Consider the following 19,885-nt stretch of genomic DNA (forward strand, 5'->3'; position numbering starts at 1 on the left):
AAAGCGACAGAGTTTATTTCTTCAACACTACAGTTAAAGAAATGACTGAAAATGTGACAGAAATGATCTGATATCATTTAAACATGTTGCTATGATGTGTTCCAGGAAAGTACACCTGCCACTTACTGTACGTTTCCTAAATAATCGAGCGTGTATTTAGCTTGGTGGACTCATTCTCTTGTGAGGAACCATTTTTAGAGGAATTTCTTGTTCTTCGATGTCAGGGTAAAGGTGAGCTGGCCATATCCCAGCATGCAATAGGCCGAGACCCTATATATTAAACATTTATATAAAGAGGATTTTGAACTCATTCCATTATCCATACCATTGTTCTTTGAATTCTGCTGACATTGGGCGAGAGGAGGGTTAGCCCCTGGACAGTTAACCAGAATATCCCAGGGCCAACATACAGCAACAAACAACCATTCACATATGATGTATTTAGAATTTCCAATTACCTTAACCCCAAACTGTATGTCTTAGAACTAAGGGAGGAAGCAAGAGTACCGAGAGAAGTCATGGACACATGTCAGGAGTCACTATGTGTGAAAACCAGACTGCATTTAAAAAATCTGCTGTACACTTCTTTGTAAATTTGTAAAACATTTTGGGCAACAAATGAAGCTGTCTGTATTTGTTCATGTGTAGATGACATATAGTATGAAACATAAGATATTATTTCCATCTTTCAGTATCTTCACTGTATTTGTATTTTTCTTTTGTCCAAATATGCAGTTTCTGATTATTTTTGAGAAAACCGATGACTTTCGCTGACCTTTTATAAACAACTTGTGCCAATTCTAACTAACTATGAAAGTAGTGGGAAAGAAAACACAGACCAAGTTGACATGTCATCAAAAAAGCCTTTATTGATTGTTGTTTGAAAGCACGTTGTGACAGTTTGTTAAAGGGTGCTTTAGATGCAGAGTACAATAACTGGTTCTATTACTGTGGCTGATCTCTGTTTAAATGATGTAGTTAGTAGAGATGCAACAGTGTTTTAACAGCTACTTTCTGTCAACCGTTTGTGTTTATGATGTTGAAGCCTTGATATATTTTTCAGCCTGTGATGCTGTTAGAATTACTGTAACTTGCAATCAAAGTCTCTCATCATATAAAATCTATTGTCCGGACAAAGCACATCTGCACATTCACATTATCAGTTGTCAAGAGCGAATTCTTCCAAAATAAAGATTTATTTTCATACTGAATTCAGTATCTGCTACAGTTATCCAGCACTCAAACCCACTTTAAGTGCTTGTAGGAAAGTGCACACCATCGTATGGGGGGGAACCGTATTTGACCTTTTAAACTAAAGTATTTTCAAACTTTAAATCGAGGATTAATTTCAAAACTCAACAGCAGACATAAATTTGATACATAACTAAAGTTTTTTAAATTTTATTTTCAAATTGAACCTGTCAAAATCCCTGAATACATCTTGTATTTGTTAAACCACACTCCTAAAACTCTTAGTGTTGTTCTTTTGGGAAACATCGAAGCCTAATTAATCTACTTCAAGGATTCACTCGAACTTGATTCCCTGGGCCAGAGGGAGATCCTTGCTGTAGTTTATTGTGCACGTTGAACGCCTCATGTACTGCTTCCACGAGTCGCTGCCGGACTCTCTTCCACCTCCTGTGTGTTTCTCCCCGCCGAAGGCTCCTCCAATCTCAGCTCCGCTTGTAGGAATGTTGACATTCACGATGCCGCAGTCGGATCCTTTAGGCCCCAACCAGCGGAAAACACGGCCCATATCTTTGGTGAAGATGCTGCTGGACAGACCCTGCTTGACCTCGTTGTTCCAGGCGAACGCCTCCTCTTCTGTCTTGAACTTGAGGACGTAGAGAATGGGGACAAAGGTTTCTGTGTGGACGATAGCGGCGTCGTGAGCCAGCCCTGTGATAATGGTGGGCTCCACGTAGTTTCCAGGACGGTCCATCACCTTTCCTCCACAGACCAGAGTGCCGCCCTGTTTCTTGGCTTGCTCAATGGCTGCCAGGTACTGATCCACAGCTTGCTTGGTGTGCAGAGGTCCATAAAGGGTGCTGGGATCCTCCGGGTCTCCGATGCGGACTTGTTTGTAGGCCTTGGCGACCCTCTCAACCACTGTGTCATGAACGCTCTCGTGCAGAATCAACCTCCTGGTTGTGGTGCAGCGTTGGCCAGCAGTTCCCACAGATGCAAAGACAGTGGAGGGCACGACAAGATTTAGGTCTGCGTCCTCAAACACGATGATAGCATTGTTTCCGCCGAGCTCCAAGAGGTTGCGACCGAATCTTTCCTGCACCATCATGGCCACCTTCTTGCCCACATGGGTGCTGCCAGTGAACGACAGCAGATCCACACGCTCGTCCTTCGCCATGGCGGTGCCGATATCAGCACCTCCGCAGGTCATGGAGCAGATCGCACCGGGCAGCTTGTTGTGCTCCAGCACCTCAGCCACAATCTTGGTAACCGCGACACTTGTGAGAGGTGTGGTTGGGGCTCCTTTCCACAGGCAGACGTTGCCACAGGTGAGAGCGAGTGCGTTGTTCCAGCCGTACACAGCCACGGGGAAGTTAAAGGCAGTGATGATGCCGACAAGTCCGACTGGGTTCCACTGTTCGATCAGAGCGTGGCCTGGTCTTTCTGAAGGCAAGATGGGACCACCAATCATTCTGGACAAACCAACAGCATAATCACAGACATCGACGTATTCCTGAACCTCGCCCACTCCCTCAACATAGATCTTGCCCATTTCCAAAGACACAAGGCTCCCAAGGACATTGATCTTCTTTCTTAGAGCGTCGCCAATCTGCCTCACTATCTCCCCTCTTTTTGGAGCTGGAATATCTGCCCAAATCTTCCAGGCCTCCCTTGCCTTCTGGATAGTTTCTTCATACTCCCCCATAGTGGCCTGGGTTACTCTGGCAATTGGCTCATTGTTGGCGGGACAGTAAGACGTGATGACCTCGCCGCTACCTCCCCAGCTCCCGTTGTAAACACCAGGATTGTCCTCAGACAGGCCGAGCTCTTTCAGCCAGGCGTACTTGGGCTGGTTGATGAGGAGACCTGACATGGCTGCCGACCGCTGACAGTGGACAGAGGCAAATTTATTTCTGAACAGGAGGCTGCTGTGCCGGGCAAAAGTCAGAGTGAGGCAGCGCTGCATGGGTGCTGAAAGCAGACAAAGTTAAAAATTAATTTAAGATGTTTGGAGAACATTTCTTAATAATTGTTGACTGTCACTGATGTTTCCAAGGTCAAAATTAAACATTCAGTTTTAAAAAGAACAAGATTCAAGATTTAGTACTTTATTGCCAATTAAGTTGATTAGTATTTGTCTTGGGGAATACACACAAAAAATACACACATTAACAATATAATTATATACAAGAAAAATAAATCATAAAACAAATGTTAAAATAAATAAAAAACACATGGTGTTGACTGGTTTTTAATTAAAAAGCTATCTACTCTCCGCAGTGCAAAAAAACTGGTGTTTATGGGGCAGAGAAGTTGCATCAGCTGTGTCACTTTCAACTGCTGGACACAGGGAGTAAGAACAGTCAACAGGTGTAGGGCATAAAATTCCTAAATTTGCATAAAAGAAGAGTGTAATATGGTTTCAAATGAACTCTATATCAAACATATAGAAATCTGCAAAAGGTTTGAGTACTTTAGTTCCAAATAGATCCTTGGGTATGACAATGACTCCAAATCACAGTTAGAGCCGGAAAGTACATCTTCGGTATTAAGAACAGGTTGTTCTGTAAACAGGCCTCTATGGAGCCCTGGTCTCACCATCATGGAGCCCGTCTGAGATCACATGAAGAAACACACACAGACTCACAGAACTGTGACAGGTTCAGATCACCTGCCAAGAAACGTCAAGACTGTGTCGGAGGCAGGGCATTGACAACTGGTTGGTGCTGTTTTTAAGGGTGACCACATCATGTTGATTTGATTAAAAAAAATCTATAGCACTTTGATAAAAAAAAAAAAAAAAAATCAGCGCGCTATTTTTAAAAGCAGACTCACTTTTGACTGAAACTTTTTGCACAGCCCTATAAAAAAATAGCGGAAACTCAATAAGCTACATTCAACAAGTCAAACAATGTTTTTACAGACTGTATTTGGCTGTGAATCATAATTCTAGGTCTGCAAAGGGTTTCATTCCACTGCTGAATGCACCATCACCACCATTTGTGCTTGCGCAGTTGATCCCACTGCAGCAGGGCCACCACGAGGTTGTGAAACCTGGATCTTATGTATGTTACAGCAGTGGCACATTCAACACAGACACCATCTCTGAATCTCAACAAAAGCGCCATCTGTTATTCACCCCGGTGAAAAACCTTCACGCTGGGAATTCATTAATGTGAATGCAGGAAGTTTCTGCAGCATGAGAGTGACACTGTGACCGAGGTCCACGTCTTGACGACCGCGAGTCAAGGTCCTGCACTTTACAGCCGGTCACACCAGCCTGCTGATATGAAACCGAGCTCACGCACCCTGCGCTCCAGCTTCTGATCGCTTTACAGACACTTCCTTCGTGTTGTGCACAGTTTTTTAACTCACGTTGATGTCGGGCTATCGGAGGCCACGTCCGCTCCTGGTCTGGGAAGAACTCGCTGTGTCCGTAGCGGAAGTAGTGCGGGTGCGCTGCGCTGTGATTGGTCAGCGGGCTGGAAGGAGTGTGGCGCCTGCTTCGTCACAGCGATCCAACAGATCCCTGCTAGCGGAGCCTCTTTGTTGCGACCCACCGACCAGCGGCTGCGTTTCTGGCTGAAATCACCTGCACCGACACGGTTACTGCTGCGATCGCTTAGAGGATGAGTGGCGGAGTGTACGGAGGAGGTGAGTCACGTGTTGCGATTTAAAATACAACCAAACTGTTTTCCACGTTGTCCCGTGTTGTAGCTTTAGCCTGCTTTGTAGCTAGCTAGCCACACTAGCCAGGCTAACGAGCATTCCAACGGCAAACTAGTTAAAACTGCGCTCTTATTGACATCTATTGTCGCTGCACGCTGGAGGAGTTGTTTATTAATAATCTATTTAAGTGCATTTTATTTTAGCTTCAGCTTTGTTTGTTTGTGCAACAACAATGTAAACCAACATTGGTACCGCTAGCTAGCTAGCTAGCAAGGAAATGAATGAAAGTCGAGCTCCTGAATGCACCCTGTTGTTTGTGTGAAGTTTTGTGAAACACAGCTTTGTTAGAAGTGTAGATACACGTCACCAAACATCCCCAATCATTTAAAATAACTTCTTCATCAAGTGGATCTAATGCAATCAACATAATAACATACACACTGCTGTTATCGACAGTGCTAACTACTCTGTACTTCATCGGTTATATTATGTAACTTCTGACTTGTGCACACCAGGTTAAAATAGCTTTATTACAGCATATCATTGTAACACAGTATCCAGGTTATAGTCTGATCCCTATAGAGTGAGCTGTGTGGTGAAAGGGAGAAACACGTCTTTGTTGTAAACACTCACACACAGAATCTTGATCGAAGTGTAAAGTTACTAGATTGTGTTTGGTGTCTTATATGTTACACCTCATACTAAAGTATCAGCTGAGGCCACAAAACTTATCTTTATGGTTTCTTACTTTATAAATAACTGCAATTTATTATCAAAATATAATTTATAGTAATGGTATTTTGATCATTTAATATGTCAACCAAATACAATATTTATCCTTTTAAAATCTACTCATGCTCAGAGAGTCTACATGAAAAAACGTGGTCTCAGATCATCTCAGGTAGGTTTTGTCTGTGGGACATAGTTGATAAAATGCACAATGAAAGTTTTTTAAATGTTCTTCAATTATAAATGAGTCAATGGAATGTTCTGTGTTTTTATGTTTATTGTAGAAATGTAAAAGTTTGCCCCGAATATATGAAACTATATGAAAAAGTAGAATTTTAATTTGATGACATTAATTGCAAAGTAAATTGTACTGAACTTCCTCTTGAGGGATAATTGGCTTACATCAGGAAAAACACTAAATACAGTTATGATCTGAAAAACTGATAGCCATTTTATGCTGATACATTATACATGATAACATTCCCTCTCTTTTATAATGTGATGAAAATTAGTGCCTGATTTGATTTGTTTGATCTGGATTCATTTCTGCAGATGAGGTGGGAGCCTTGGTGTTTGACATCGGCTCTTATTCTGTGAGAGCTGGCTATGCAGGAGAAGACTGTCCCAAGGTAAGTGGATCGCTCAAATGACCTGATTAACTATGTGTCTTTTCTTCCTCTGTGCATCTTCAACTTCCTTCTGGGGGTACGCCAATGTCAAGAAATGAGGGCTGTCACCCTGGAGACAGACGGAATAAATTGAGTTCAGATGGTTCTGGAGTGCTCGCTCGGTTTTGATTTGATCTGTGTTACAGATGGAGAGTTTTTGATAACATCATTTTGATGAAGTGTCAAAAATGGATGCTCATTGCTCCCGAGCAGACTGTACTGTCATTGGCCTACATAATACTGTTCCTATGCAAATACCACATTACAGACATCCCAGACCTGTTCATAGTATGTTAAAAACACGGCCCTCTGAATTCATCACTTTTTTAACAGAGACAGGAGCGTGCTGATGCTTGATACCACCTCCGACTAGTCAAACACACACAGCCCACCCCTCGAGGACGTGCAGCCTTGGTTTTTGCATGATGAATTGTGAAATACAAGCAACATCATCAGATGATAAATCCTGTGCTTTTTAATATTTCCAAACACCTGCACTTTTTGTTCTCATTAGGCAGCATTGCTTCACACTTCAACACCTTCAGTGAACACAAAATGGGAATATATTCATGCATGGTTTGGGTCTTGGATGAACTTGTCACAGTTTTGTATTAGTGCTCTCATGTCACTATCAGGAAGCTGATATTGGGCGTGTGAGAATATGTTCTGACTGGAATTGCGTTGTGTGTTGTTTGACTCGGTTCAGGCGGACTTCCCCACAGTGATAGGTGTGACTGTGGACCGAGAGGATGGCAGCACGCCCATGGAGACGGACGGTGATAAGAGCAAGCAGAGCAGCACTTCCTATTACATTGATACCAACCAGCTGAGGGTACCCAGAGAGAACATGGACGTCATGTCTCCACTCAAGAATGGCATGAGTGAGTTGAGGTTTATTTTATAAAATGCAAATAGCATTTTAGTTTCTTTGCTGCAATGTCTGAGGTTGTGGTCAGTAATAAGTGGGCAGAAACATCACATACAGGAGAACTTGATTTATACACTAATATAATTGATTAATGCATATTTATTTGCAGTGCTGAGAGAGGACTCATGGGTTGAACGTCCATTAGCTGTTAGTGAGTGTATGACCTTGTTTTTGGTCATGGTCTGTGACATTAACTGAGTGATGAATATTTACAATCCAGTCTACTTGATCCATATTTGTTTTGGTCCCACAACTGACTTTGTAGATGAACTCGTCACAACCTTGACTGACGTATAAATGACTGCTGCTTGTTATTAATATTTATAAGGTTATTTAAAGACCAAGGCAACTCATTATCATGAGTTCTCCCATCTTGTGTCTAAATTCTTTCCCCTAAATTTTTACTCTTTTCAATTGAGGATGTGTTTAACGCCCAATGACACATTTTTACATAAACAACTTTTGTTTGGTTAAACTATAAAATATCAAGTCAATTACATTTCTTTGTTTTAAGGGTTTGATAACATTTTAAGAATCATTGTCATTCTTTTTAATATGTATATTGGCCAATATTCACCCCCCCAAATATATCACCACCAGCCCCTCAAAAGATATTTGAAGAGAGATTAATATTATTATAATTGATTCCATTGCTCTGGAACATAATTGGCAGATAATCCATAATGGAAAACAATCACTGATCAAGCACAACCGTTTAACCAATAAAACATTTTAAGTCTAAATTTTCTGCACGTCATAAGCAACAAACGGCAGTTTTGCACGGGCATTTTATATGTCACCTCGGAAGTATCCTAGACAGTAGATGTGCAACTATCGCTCTGCTGCACTGACCTTGCTGATGATGATGCCCATCAGAATCTGGTTCAATAGAGTTTGGCTGTCAGGCTATTTAGAGACGAGTGTGACACCGATCTTAATTGCAACAGAACGGCACCGTGGGACCAGCGGCTCCCTCTGAGTGCTGACCTGGAACAGTGGTGCCTGGTGCTCAAATAATTATCTAAAAAAGCTCATCATCGCTCTATTTTCTCCACCATCTGACCCAGTAACGATACAGAAAGACACGATTTTTGTGACTCTGAGTTTTTTTGTAGGACTGTGCCTAAAATTAAATATATGTTATAAGTGACAGAGCCCTACACAAATACAATCAAATATATAGAACTGGAATTAAGATTTCTTTTAACCTAAAATTTTAACATACATGCATATTTCTTCTGCATTGTTTATTCTGTGAAATATTCAGATTTGCAAATTCTTTTCGACCAACCAACTGACTCTAATAAATATGTCACTGCATGTTTAGGAACAGTATGACTTAAACTTATTTGTTTGAGTTCCATGTGTGAAGAAAATAAAGAGCAATGCTGATCAGTCAGTTCATCAGTCAGTCCCAAAAATTACCCATCAAATCAATTGTTTTTTGAGCAAATGTCAAAGATATTTTAGCTGCTCTGGAGGAATATTTTATGAGAACACATTGTAATAATCTTGTTTTTTGACTCTGCTAAAGAGAAAATTAATAAATCAGCAGTAACTGACACAGATGCTTGCTCCTTCTCTGTTTACAGTTGAAGACTGGGACAGTTTCCAGGCCATTTTGGATCACACCTACAAGATGCACTTCAAGTCTGAACCCAGTCTGCATCCAGTGCTCATGTCAGAAGCCTCGGTGAGTTAGCTTTTGTTCAAGTGTAAGGACACAGAGGCCACACCTCCCGTAGATGTACAAAGTTCATATTCATGCTGTTTTGAATATTTGTTCTCTCTGAATATTAATATTTGAAGTCTGAGTCTACCATCAAATTGTAACAAAGTTAATAGTGGTGAAGATAAGAAAAGGCCCAGAGCCGGTAAAGACTTATTTTCTTGTGCCTGTCCTCATCACCTCATGGAGAAATGTAAATATTATATGGATATAATTTGTGTTGTGCTGACAGTAATGGTTTGTGAGTGGGTTAACTTCTGTTTTGTGTCTGCAGTGGAACACAAGAGCGAAACGGGAGAAACTCACAGAGCTGATGTTTGAACATTACAACATTCCTGCCTTCTTCCTCTGTAAATCAGCCGTGCTGTCTGCGTATCCTTCACTGCTGCACTTAGACGTTGGTCATTTAATACATAATGGTACAGTTTTTCCCATCGCAGGCTTGTGAAACTAATACTGTATCTGTTGCATGTTGAACTGCATTGCATTTCCTTTACTCTGCGTATCCAAGCTTTGCTAATGGGAGGTCTACAGGCTTGGTCCTGGACAGCGGTGCCACACATACGACAGCTATTCCAGTACATGATGGCTATGTCCTGCAGCAAGGTAAAACATCAAGTATTTGTTATTAAACCGACTGGCAGATTTTACACACTGACATAAACCAGAGAGGGAGTACACACGCAACACTGAGGATTAATAGTTGTGCATCCTCCACTGACGTAGGGGCTCTTCTCCTGTGATTTATGTTGCCATCTACTGGTTGGAACAAGCACCTGAGACGTTCAGATCAAGTCAGCTGTTACTCCAAATGTTCCATTTTTACACACTTCTGTAACTGTGCTTAGTTGTTGTTGGATGACAGGAATTTTCAGTGGATGATGAAGGTTGTCAATTTCTTATTATCCCAACCCCCCTGAGAAGGGTCAGGTTATAGAGAAGATATTTAGTGGGGTTTAAAGAACTGAAGACAGCAGAGTGATTCAGCAGTGTGTTGATCTGAAGAACTTGTAATCATTAAGTACACAATTACAGTCATGGTGCATCATCTGAGCAAGTAAAAACTGTGTTGAGTTGTATTTTCTCAGGAAACAAGGTGGAGGTTTACTGTGTTTCTCTTAGTCTGAGTCATGTTTTATTCATTCTCTCTGACAGGCATCGTCAAGTCGCCCCTGGCCGGAGACTTCATGAGCATGCAGTGCAGAGAGCTGTTTCAAGAGTTAAGCTGTGAAATAATCCCTCCTTATATGATTGCATCAAAGGTGAGAATCAAATAAACGCTTATTTATAATCCTCAATTTAGTGTATAGAGATGTATGTATCAAGCTTTAATATCACCGTCCTTCAGAGGAGCCAGTGTCAAACACAGTGCGTGTTGTCATTACAGGATGGCGTGCGGGAGGGATCTCCAGCCAGTTGGAAGAAAAAGGAGAAATTACCTCAAGTCACCCGCTCATGGCACAACTACATGTGTAATGTAAGCACTCAACTCTTCTGAGACTACATTCAGTATCCTCAACATGTTGGTGTTGAGCATTCTCTAATAAGCGAGTCCTCTGCTGGTTGTTTCATGAACGTGTGTCAACGAGTTTGTCTTCCTGTTTGCAGTGTGTGATCCAGGACTTCCAGGCGTCTGTGCTGCAGGTCTCAGATTCTCCATATGACGAACAGTAAGAACTTACTATGAATGTGTCCTTTGCTTTTACTTCTTTTCAATAGTTTTCCACAGTTTCTCACATGGTCATTGGTCTATGCAGAAAAAAAGGTTTTAGGTAACCCTTCCTCTCTTTCACAGAGTGGCTGCACAGATGCCCACGGTTCACTATGAGCTGCCCAACGGCTACAACTGTGACTTCGGAGCTGAGAGACTGAAGATCCCAGAGGGTTTGTTTGACCCCTCCAATGCCAAGGTGCGTGTGCTTGCTCAGCGCGCTCCATTAGCGCCATTAATGGCGGAGCTAACGGAGGCGCCTCGGACATAATCCTCACTGGATATTACAGCATTTTTATGAAAGTTGTTTAAAGTTTCTCTGGTGGTTTATGAAGTAAGCGTTTAAGAATTGATATTAATGCTTCAGTTTGTTCTGGTCACTTCAGGGCCTGTCTGGAAACACCATGTTGGGAGTCGGCCATGTGGTGACGACCAGCGTGGGAATGTGTGACATCGACATTCGACCGGTGAGTATCAAGCTGCTTTCGTTTTTAATGGCTAAAATTGTTCTTTTATGTATTCTGGTTTAAATTGTATCACTGAGGCTAATGCTACTCGCTATGATCAATTTCCGATGATTGACAGCAAACCTCTATCTGAGACATGGCTTATACATAGATGCAGATTGGGTGCCTGTCTGTGATATAACTCAAAGAATGCATACATGTGTCAGTTTTCAGCACTGACTTAAAAACTCTCTCTTGCTGTGTTGTAGGGACTGTACGGCAGTGTGGTGGTGACCGGAGGAAACACGCTCATTCAGGGCTTCACCGACCGACTGAACAGAGAACTCTCCCAGAAAACACCTCCGGTCAGTATATACTCTGCAAATTCAAAATACTGCTGTTCTATAAATTCTTTTTACGAATAAATGTGGTTTGATCTTCAAACACATCACTGAAAACGACTTCCTTTCAGAGTTAAACAAGTTTGTCTGTGATTTTCAGAGCATGAGACTGAAGCTAATCGCCAACAACACGACAGTGGAGCGCCGGTTCAGTGCCTGGATAGGAGGCTCCATCCTCGCATCACTCGTAAGGACACACAGCAGTTGGATCTGTATTATAAGAATAAATCAACATTTAAAAACATGGTCTTTTAATCTACATGATGGTTGTTGTTTAGAGGAAAGAAACAATCTCTCACACACTTATGGGATTTAAACAACTCCAGAGCAGGAGCATTTTAAAGGACTTTCAGAAAGGACCCTTGTTAGGAGCATGGTGTCCTGTCTTCAGCCAATCAGAGAATTTAAGAGGGTTCTCACAAAGATGCCATTGCTGTTGATCAGCCATCCTCACGGGCCCCCCATCATCTCTGTCATCTTTAATTATGTGCTCATATTTAAGATCTATTATACTGTTGTATTTATTCTGATTGCTGAGTGAAGATTTTATTGAAACTAAAGCTCATTGTCTCTCTGTGCCAGGGAACCTTCCAGCAGATGTGGATCTCCAAACAGGAGTATGAGGAGGGAGGAAAGCAGTGTGTGGACAGGAAGTGCCCTTGACCTTTCTCTCTCTCTCTCTCTCCGTCATTGTCTTCGTCATAAGCTCAGCATCATCAGTCCTTCACCACTGACCCCAGACTCATCTTTGGAGGATCACTTGTTTTTGTATGATTTCTTTTTTTAATACTGAGTTCATCCATATGCCTGTCTGGGATTTTGTTGTAGAAATCAAACAACCATCAACAATATAAACTGTGTCACGATAAACAAATGTTTATTTTTGTTTGTGTCATAAATGTCTGTTTGTTGCCTTTAATTTAGATTGTTGTTGTGGAAACCTTGCACACTGAAAAAGTGTTTTTAGGCAGTTTATGCTGGAGGTCAATAAGTCAGGTTTTTCATCACTGGGGAACCACAACATAAGAAACCACTTTGCAAGGTTTCTACAGAACACTTGACAAGGTAAACATGTTTTTAGGATGTTTGTTGGGAGGAGCAACCTTAGTTTGGGGCGATGTCTTTTTCATGAGCCTCTTTCTGTGTAGTAGGTAAACTCATCATCAGCAAAGCACAGTCTGTTTCTGCCTGTACTCACTGATGTGTCAACTCAAATAAATCTGTATTTAATTTTCATGTTTTGCTTGTCATTGAGTATAAAGTCTTTTTAAGAAAATAGTTGTCATAGTAACTGCCTAAATTACATAAAACATTACTGAAGGATGATTTTTGTATTTGTACAGAGGCATGGTGTGAGTGTAGTTTTATTGAAGGTCGCCCAAGGTCATTGTGCCCCTTACTATAAACTCAAAACATTCAGAGGACAAAATGACTTTAATAAAGAGTATGAATACAGTGAACAATATATTTCAGGTGTTCTTTATCCTATAGGATCAAATAACAGCATATATATTTTCTAGTTTTAGACCAACTTCAGTTTTAAGAAGTGCCCCGATTCAGACGGCAAAGTCCAGAGTGGAGAGGGTTTTGTTTCTGAATGTGTTTGGAACACATCTATCAAAACATCATTAACACGATGGAAGTCTGAAATTTCACGATGATGAAACCTTCAGTTGAGGAAACTTCTCCTTTAGTTTGGCCTGAGTTTCCTTCTCCAAGTTGGCTTTCCTGGCCTTGGCTCGAAGGTGCTTCTCTATACGCAGCCTGAGAGACAGAAAAAAGAATGAAATGATCATAAAAGAACAGATTTTATGTAATGTGATACAGCGAAATTCTCCACACTACACTTTATTTAAAAAAACTGATGGCATCTTACCGTATGTGTGGTTGGACAAACTCGGGTGTGTAGAACTTCTTTCGCTTGTATCTTGTATTCATGTACCAAGGAATTGCGTACTCTTTGAATCGATACCTGAGAGAAAGAAAAAGCATGGCCACGAATTTCAGACTAAAATATGTAAAAAATAAAAATTACTTTGTACCTATCTGAATTCACAACAATTCACATGGCAAGATCCATTCAGATTTTGATTGAAACACTGAATTAAAAAGATCCCTGAAGAGGCTGGTGTATCTCTCAGTGTGTGGGTGACTCGATAGATGTGGAGACTCGGCCCTCACCAGTAAACGTGTCCAAATATGTTCCTCCTCCAGGAGCCTGGTCGGCCTTTCTCCTGTCCTGTCTGCAATAGACGCAGAGCCGTCTCTCTCTCGCTCACCACTGTCTCCAGCCTGATCAAGGATCGCTCAATCTGGGGAGAGGAAGATTGACTTTAGCTCGTACTTCACCACCACCAGAACACACAACACTGCAAATAAAACCCCTGCAGCCCCCCTAGATCTGTTAGAGGCAAGGCCAAAGCCGATCTGACGAATGTCTGCCGGCACTATTTCGTACGTCATACCAACCTTCCTTATTCTTTCTGGACTCGGCATCTGAACCCTTTGTCTTTTTGCTTCCTGCTCAAGTGTCAGCAGCATGTTCTTCTCTTTCAACAGCACATACCTGAGAGAGAAGCAGAGCGTTACTCACAGCAGATGAATGTTTATATAATCTGAAGCAGTGTGGACTCTGCAGTCCTTACCAGAGTTTGTGTAAATCCTCGTTGCTCTTTGTTCTCAGATGCTTGGCAGTCCACGGTGCACCTACAATGTCATGACAAAAGGAAACTGCTTGTAATTTTACCCTTTTCATTTTCTTTACATCTCTAACCTTCCCTAGATTTCTCCAAAAATGACCATGATCGTTTCCTTCATGATTCACATCCAAATTTAAATGTTCTAACATTTTGTGATTATTAAAACTACAAGCGTCTTCACAGCACCAGTGGAGACATGAGCTCTCTGAATGTTGTAATACTCGAGTGTTGTACCTGACTTCACCGTGGTCTCTCCCCAGTTCTCAGGGAGGTCGAAGAACTCTTCCAGTCCTCTTCTGCTGACGGTCGTGTGCAGAGCTCGACACTGAACCACAGAGCTGATCGGACTGCACCAAGATGAGGCCCAGACAGGAGGCTTTTCCCTGGTGGAGGCAAAATCAGCTCAATAAAGGGATAATCCACCCTGAAATGAACTTAACATCCATCATCCTGAATATTGCACTGCTGAATTTCAAATTGGGAATCTGAAATCTCTCTTTCAGTGAACACCAGAGAAGCTGAGAGAAAGATTCCTCCTATTCTCCCTCCAATACATCCTCCTTTCCTTTCTGCTACAGAGACTGACTTCAGCAACTGTTGTACAATCACATATGAATATCCAACACTATGACACAGTTGTAAATCCTGTTTAAAAAAGCTGCAAGATATTCTTTACACAGCTTTCAAATAGCACTGGGGAAAGTTTTCTAATTTACTGAGGGAGTACTGATTCAAGTATTATTCAATTATTCAAACAGTTCAATGAGATTCAAAGTCTCTATTAATATCCAATTCCATTCAACTTTATTTATCCCTGCAGGGGCAGTAATGCTGGGCAGTTGTGCAGCAGCTATGCTTTTCAAAACAATAATCAATAATTCAATCAATAATTATTATAGTAAAGAACTTCAGTCAGAAATAATATCGTGTGATGAAACGCATTTTAACTATAGTGTTTTCAGATTCCTTTTTAGGCTTTGACTTCCTGTTATAAGATTCAGCCATTTAGTAAATATTCTGACTACACTGTCAACATAATGTGATCAGCCCGAGCAACACTATGGATGGAAACGTAAACAATCTGTGACCCTGAGTTTCCCTCAGGATCAATATCCACCTGTCAATCTGTCAATCAGTCAATCTGTCAATCAATCAATCAATCCGTGTCAATGGATGAACCCTTCAAATGTCAGCAGGTTGTTTCACGAACCAAGCTCCGATTCTTTCTGTACTTTAGGAACATCCCTTCAGTGTGTGCAGAGTCAGTCCCTGCATGAGGAGCAGATGAGACCTCCACAGTGGTTCAGTGACTGACTTCATTTAAAGTCAAGTGTTGAAGTCTCTCACCTGGAAACGTGACTCTGGTGTTCGGTCACATTAACGACGCAGTGCTGCGCGTTGATCGCTGAAGAAATCCTCAAGACATTTTGAAACTGTCTGCACAGAGTCACGACGCGTCCTGCTGAAGAGGACGCCGCCATCTTTACCCCCACCCATCATGCATTTCGCTCTCTCTCTGTATTTTATCATTATTTAAAATTTTTTAAATAAATCATGTATTTTTATTTTCACGTGGCTGGTACAAAAGGTATTTATATCATAATTGTACAGACAGGTGCTACTCAATGATAAGATTAAACTAGAATAAAAAGCTACTTCTATGACGACCTTGAAGTTGGCTTCTGATTCGTAGGTTAAGGAGGACGTTTGAAAAAACTTTATTGAAAAAGTTTTGCAGAGCGATCAACATTTCAAATGTTACCCTGATGTTGATTTAGTATTAAGGACAAATGACGGGAGATGAGTAGAGGAAATAAACAGGGTGGTCACAGCAAAAACAAGTCCAGTTAAGTTTCAGTGCAATTTTTGTCTATCATGCATTAACGAGATTTTGCGACAAACCTTATATATTATATTATCTATGATTAAAGTGTTTACCTATCAATCCAAGTTTTCTCCAGCTTCAATCAAAGTCACATTTAGAGGGTGTATCCTTATGTATTTAAATTGGAGCCAAACCTGAAAAAAAGATCTATTATAAATATTAAAAATATTATTCTAAATAAGTCATGTAAGGAATTATTTGCAGGTAAATTCTCAATATCCCTGTAATTTCTATTTAATTTTTAAAGATATATTGATAAATAAAGTCTCGATGTCAAACTCAATTCAGTCAAAGATTTCATGTCAGAAAATCTCACATGTGAAACAAGCTTCAGCCTTTTCCCGACCTGCCCTAATTAAAGATGGCGGCTCCGGCTTCAGTTAGTTAACAGCGCTTGTGGCTCCCTGCTGTTCGCCCACAGTAGCGATGGTGGGTATGAGTATGCTCAGGTCTGCCGCTGCCTTCGCGGCCAGGCTGAGTCCTCTGAAGTGTGGGAACACCGGGGCCCACTTACTCTCCAGAACCATCCAGAGGACAGACAAAGGTAGGAGACACCATGGCTGCCCAACAGCTTTGAGGTTTGACTCTGAACGGAGCCGACTCTTCTGATGACCTTGCGCCGGGGCTAGTTAGCATGCTAACACGAGCTAACAGCCAGCGTCTGTCCTGCTGTCAACAAAAAGTCAAAAACAGAAATACCTTCTTGTTACCATTGGATCGAGTGGTGTTTGATAACTGACATTAAAGACGAAGTTTTAATTATAGTATGTCCTCAGTATAATAATAATAATAATGTGGCACAAGTGTCATACAGTATATTGTAGTTACTTTATTTCAAAGCCCATTAGAATCTATAGGATTCGCATTTAACTTGTTCACTACATGATCCTGTAAACGTTAATAAATATAACAACATACCAAGATGAAAGCTGAAGAAACAAGGACAAAGGAGAGATAGAAAATAAAGATACAGCTGTAATAATGGATCATAATAATATTTTTCTCTAAAAAATAATGAATAGCAATGTGGATATAATGCTGCATTGTACAAACATACAACAGCCATGTGATCACATGGATCTCTTAAAATGAGGAAACATTATCTATGTGCTTTATATTACATAAACAATCAGAGTCCTGTATCAGTTTGCTGTACTTTGTTTTACAGTGGCCGTCCGTTGGGGTCATGGAAAGAAATTGTTTGTCGTCAAACCCTCTGACTTCTACGACAGGAGATTCCTGCACTTATTGGTGAGTAGTGAAGCACCAGTGTAGTTATTACCACCTGTGTTCTGAGTTATTAGTGCACTGACTATTCTAAACATGCCTGTTTGGAATGGAATGTTTTCTCAAATAGCAATGGCATCAAGGAATTATAATGTATTGGACACCACTAGTGCAGAGCAGCAGTCCATTTTTTTGTATTTCATTGTCCTCTTTTTTTCCCCCCTCAGCAATATTACATCCTGCTGACTGGCATCCCCGTGGCTGTCATTGTCACAACTGTAAACGTCTTCATCGGTAAGTGAGCGAGTACATTTTGTGTTTTAGCTCCCTGTTTGAATCAGTTGATAAGATTTGCTCTTGAAACTTGTGTGTGATTGTGTTGTGAAGGTGAAGCAGAGCTAGTTGAAACTCCTGAGGACTATGTACCTGAGCACTGGGAGTACTACAAGGTATGTTGCAGATTTTCCCCTCACTGTTTTAGAACGTTTTAACAGTTACCTCTCTGAACACAGATTTAGGGAAGGGCAAGATTTCACCATCATCGTCCCCACCATCACAAATCCTTTTAAAACTGCTACAAGTGTTTTATGTAATTTTCGGATCCTGGATATTTTTAAGAGTACACAGGCCACTAAACAGGAGAGAGGAGCCATGCACTGTAAACATTTCTATGCATGAGGTGATATTTAAAAAAAAAAATTTGTTGATCACTTAATTTAACTGTAAAATCCATGAAAAGGTTTTTGTGTTTTTATTGTTCATGAACAGATTGAAATAGGTAACAAAAGGGTATCTTAGAATTGAATACCACAATATTAAGTATATCATGATGTCACATATTTATAGATTTACGTAAATAGCGCTTAAAATTCCCAATGTGCTGAGGCAGCCCTGTGATCACAGTCACATTTGACTACTGAAATTGTTGATAACCCTTTATTTTGTTTGCATCAAATACCTTTTCAGTTGTTACACATACTCTTGTCTTGTGTGTTATTGCAGCATCCCATCACCAGGTGGATTGCACGGAACATCTACGATTCCCCAGTGAAGGACTATGAGAAGATGATGGCTGCGATCCAAATAGAGAAAGAGAAGGCAGACATGAGGTGAGTGTTCGGACAGGTGTGTTGTGTTGCTGTACAACACTGTTGGATATATAAAATAACAGTATCTGAAAAAGTATGAAGGCAACCAATGCCAGTTTACAAGTAGTAGGGATCAGGTAATGGTAATATATCATAAATCATAGAATCATAGTAGGTGTTGAGTTGCAATGAGGTCAGAAGAATGGAAAGATGCTGTCCTGTAGTCCTACTGTATCCACAAGAAACCCAACTCAAAACCATTGTGTCAAAATGTCCCAGCTCTCAGTAGTTTGGACTCATGAGCAACATGAGAATACTGTAAAGTTTGGACATGTCTTAATCACACAAGGATATTAATGACCTTCTGTGTGTGAGCAAAAGAAAAGCCAGATGGTTGTATCACAATCCCAGAAATCAATTCTCCCAACTCTGTGATTCACAACTCTAAACATGGTTTCATGAACCCTCTGTGTTTGCCGACAACAGGTTGACTCAGCTGGAGGTGCGTCGACAGATGAGGAACAAGGGAGACGGCCCCTGGTTTCAGACTGAGACCATCAATATGGAATTAATTGACAACAGCCCAAAGTCGTCACCTGACAATTAATCCAGATATGTCTGAACATCATGTTGATGAATCTGACTGTTTGTAAATGTTTTCCCCTTGCGTAAATAAAGTATCTGTGTACTCTGATATTTGGTCTTGAATGATCTGTGCAGAAAAATAACTTTAAGAAGAAGTTTTTGTAGATTACATTACATATAAAGCAAGTCTTCTTACACAAAGGTCCTGGGTTCAAATCCACTTGTTGACTGTGAATTCAGCAAGTTTTCCCTTGTTGCTCGTGTTTCCTCCTGCATGTCCACAGACATTCACTGAGCACTTTATTAGGAACACATACACCTGCTTACTCGTGCCATCTTCCAATCAGCCAATCATGTGGCAGCAGTCCAATCAATAAAACTCTGCAGATAAAGGTCTCTGGTTGTTACACAAAAAACTACTCAACCAATTCCCATGAAATGTTGTAAAGGAGTGGGACGCAATCCCCAAGGAAGAACCCATTCAGTTTTAGCACAGGTTCAGGTCAGAGGGCTGATCTAGGGAGTTTTTATACTTTCTTTAACATTATGAGAGAGGGTGCTTTTCCAATTTTTTTTATTCATGAATAAGGCATGTTTTATGATTGTGTGACATTTGGTGCAACTTGATATAATTTAAGGTGACTTGGGCCTTGGCGGAGATATGTGCTCTCCTGAATACCATTCTAGGTCCCACTCTTATCCCTGCTGCTTCCAATTCTTATAATAAAGTTTAAAAATCCTTTTTTTATGACTTATGATTTTATGCTCTGGTCCTTGTTATGCACCATATTACTATTATTGTTACTATTGTTCTTTTGTGCAATGGAGGAGAGCGTCCACGTGGTGACAGAGTTGAGCAGAGGAGATGTTGGACAAAGGCTTGTTGACACATGGGATGATTTGACATGTGGCTGCTGAAATCTCACACTGGA

At 40.9% G+C, this 19,885-nt stretch overlaps 4 protein-coding genes across 4 annotated transcripts; 2 read left to right on the top strand and 2 right to left on the bottom strand.

Moving 5' to 3' along the window:
- Positions 1-849: 849 nt before the first annotated feature.
- aldh7a1 (aldehyde dehydrogenase 7 family, member A1) lies at positions 850-4,704 on the bottom strand. Its single transcript, XM_020080926.2, has 2 exons — positions 4,564-4,704; positions 850-3,159 (listed from the first exon to the last, which is right to left on the bottom strand). Exon 2 carries the CDS (start codon positions 3,152-3,154, stop codon positions 1,526-1,528), a length of 1,629 nt encoding a protein of 542 aa, XP_019936485.1. The 5' UTR covers positions 3,155-3,159; positions 4,564-4,704; the 3' UTR covers positions 850-1,525.
- Positions 4,444-12,705, top strand: actl6a (actin-like 6A). The gene is made up of 14 exons (XM_020080927.2): positions 4,444-4,842; positions 6,139-6,215; positions 6,961-7,135; positions 8,775-8,875; positions 9,186-9,283; positions 9,423-9,517; positions 10,067-10,173; positions 10,299-10,388; positions 10,520-10,581; positions 10,707-10,821; positions 11,009-11,089; positions 11,338-11,433; positions 11,570-11,656; positions 12,052-12,705. The coding sequence occupies exons 1-14, from the start codon at positions 4,818-4,820 to the stop codon at positions 12,130-12,132; spliced, it is 1,290 nt and encodes a 429-aa protein (XP_019936486.1). The 5' UTR covers positions 4,444-4,817; the 3' UTR covers positions 12,133-12,705.
- A 179-nt stretch (positions 12,706-12,884) lies between these two features.
- Positions 12,885-15,676, bottom strand: mrpl47 (mitochondrial ribosomal protein L47). The gene is made up of 7 exons (XM_020080928.2): positions 15,516-15,676; positions 14,403-14,551; positions 14,115-14,175; positions 13,939-14,035; positions 13,651-13,781; positions 13,346-13,441; positions 12,885-13,233 (listed from the first exon to the last, which is right to left on the bottom strand). Exons 1-7 carry the CDS (start codon positions 15,647-15,649, stop codon positions 13,122-13,124), a joined length of 780 nt encoding a protein of 259 aa, XP_019936487.1. The 5' UTR covers positions 15,650-15,676; the 3' UTR covers positions 12,885-13,121.
- A 714-nt stretch (positions 15,677-16,390) lies between these two features.
- On the top strand, positions 16,391-19,062 carry ndufb5 (NADH:ubiquinone oxidoreductase subunit B5). The gene is made up of 6 exons (XM_020080737.2): positions 16,391-16,597; positions 17,222-17,304; positions 17,508-17,574; positions 17,668-17,729; positions 18,283-18,389; positions 18,855-19,062. Exons 1-6 carry the CDS (start codon positions 16,480-16,482, stop codon positions 18,973-18,975), a joined length of 558 nt encoding a protein of 185 aa, XP_019936296.1. The 5' UTR covers positions 16,391-16,479; the 3' UTR covers positions 18,976-19,062.
- Positions 19,063-19,885: the final 823 nt, after the last annotated feature.

The sequence above is a fragment of the Paralichthys olivaceus genome, chromosome 3 (genome assembly GCF_024713975.1).
Source record: "Paralichthys olivaceus isolate ysfri-2021 chromosome 3, ASM2471397v2, whole genome shotgun sequence".
NCBI lineage: Eukaryota > Metazoa > Chordata > Actinopteri > Pleuronectiformes > Paralichthyidae > Paralichthys > Paralichthys olivaceus.

Excerpts from the sequence above, each read along its gene's own strand:
- aldh7a1 (XM_020080926.2), bottom strand. The coding sequence starts at position 3,154 with ATGCAGCGCTGCCTCACTCTGACTTTTGCCCGGCACAGCAGCCTCCTG.
- actl6a (XM_020080927.2), top strand. The coding sequence starts at position 4,818 with ATGAGTGGCGGAGTGTACGGAGGAG. Across the intron at positions 4,843-6,138 it reads TGGCGGAGTGTACGGAGGAG|ATGAGGTGGGAGCCTTGGTG; the intron begins GTGAGTCACGTG and ends TCATTTCTGCAG. Across the intron at positions 6,216-6,960 it reads CAGGAGAAGACTGTCCCAAG|GCGGACTTCCCCACAGTGAT; the intron begins GTAAGTGGATCG and ends GACTCGGTTCAG.
- mrpl47 (XM_020080928.2), bottom strand. The coding sequence starts at position 15,649 with ATGGCGGCGTCCTCTTCAGCAGGACGCGTCGTGACTCTGTGCAGACAG. Across the intron at positions 14,552-15,515 it reads CACCAGAGTCACGTTTCCAG|GGAAAAGCCTCCTGTCTGGG; the intron begins GTGAGAGACTTC and ends TGCCTCCACCAG. Across the intron at positions 14,176-14,402 it reads AGAGACCACGGTGAAGTCAG|GTGCACCGTGGACTGCCAAG; the intron begins GTACAACACTCG and ends ATGACATTGTAG.
- ndufb5 (XM_020080737.2), top strand. The coding sequence starts at position 16,480 with ATGGTGGGTATGAGTATGCTCAGGTCTGCCGCTGCCTTCGCGGCCAGG. Across the intron at positions 16,598-17,221 it reads CATCCAGAGGACAGACAAAG|TGGCCGTCCGTTGGGGTCAT; the intron begins GTAGGAGACACC and ends TTTGTTTTACAG. Across the intron at positions 17,730-18,282 it reads AGCACTGGGAGTACTACAAG|CATCCCATCACCAGGTGGAT; the intron begins GTATGTTGCAGA and ends GTGTTATTGCAG.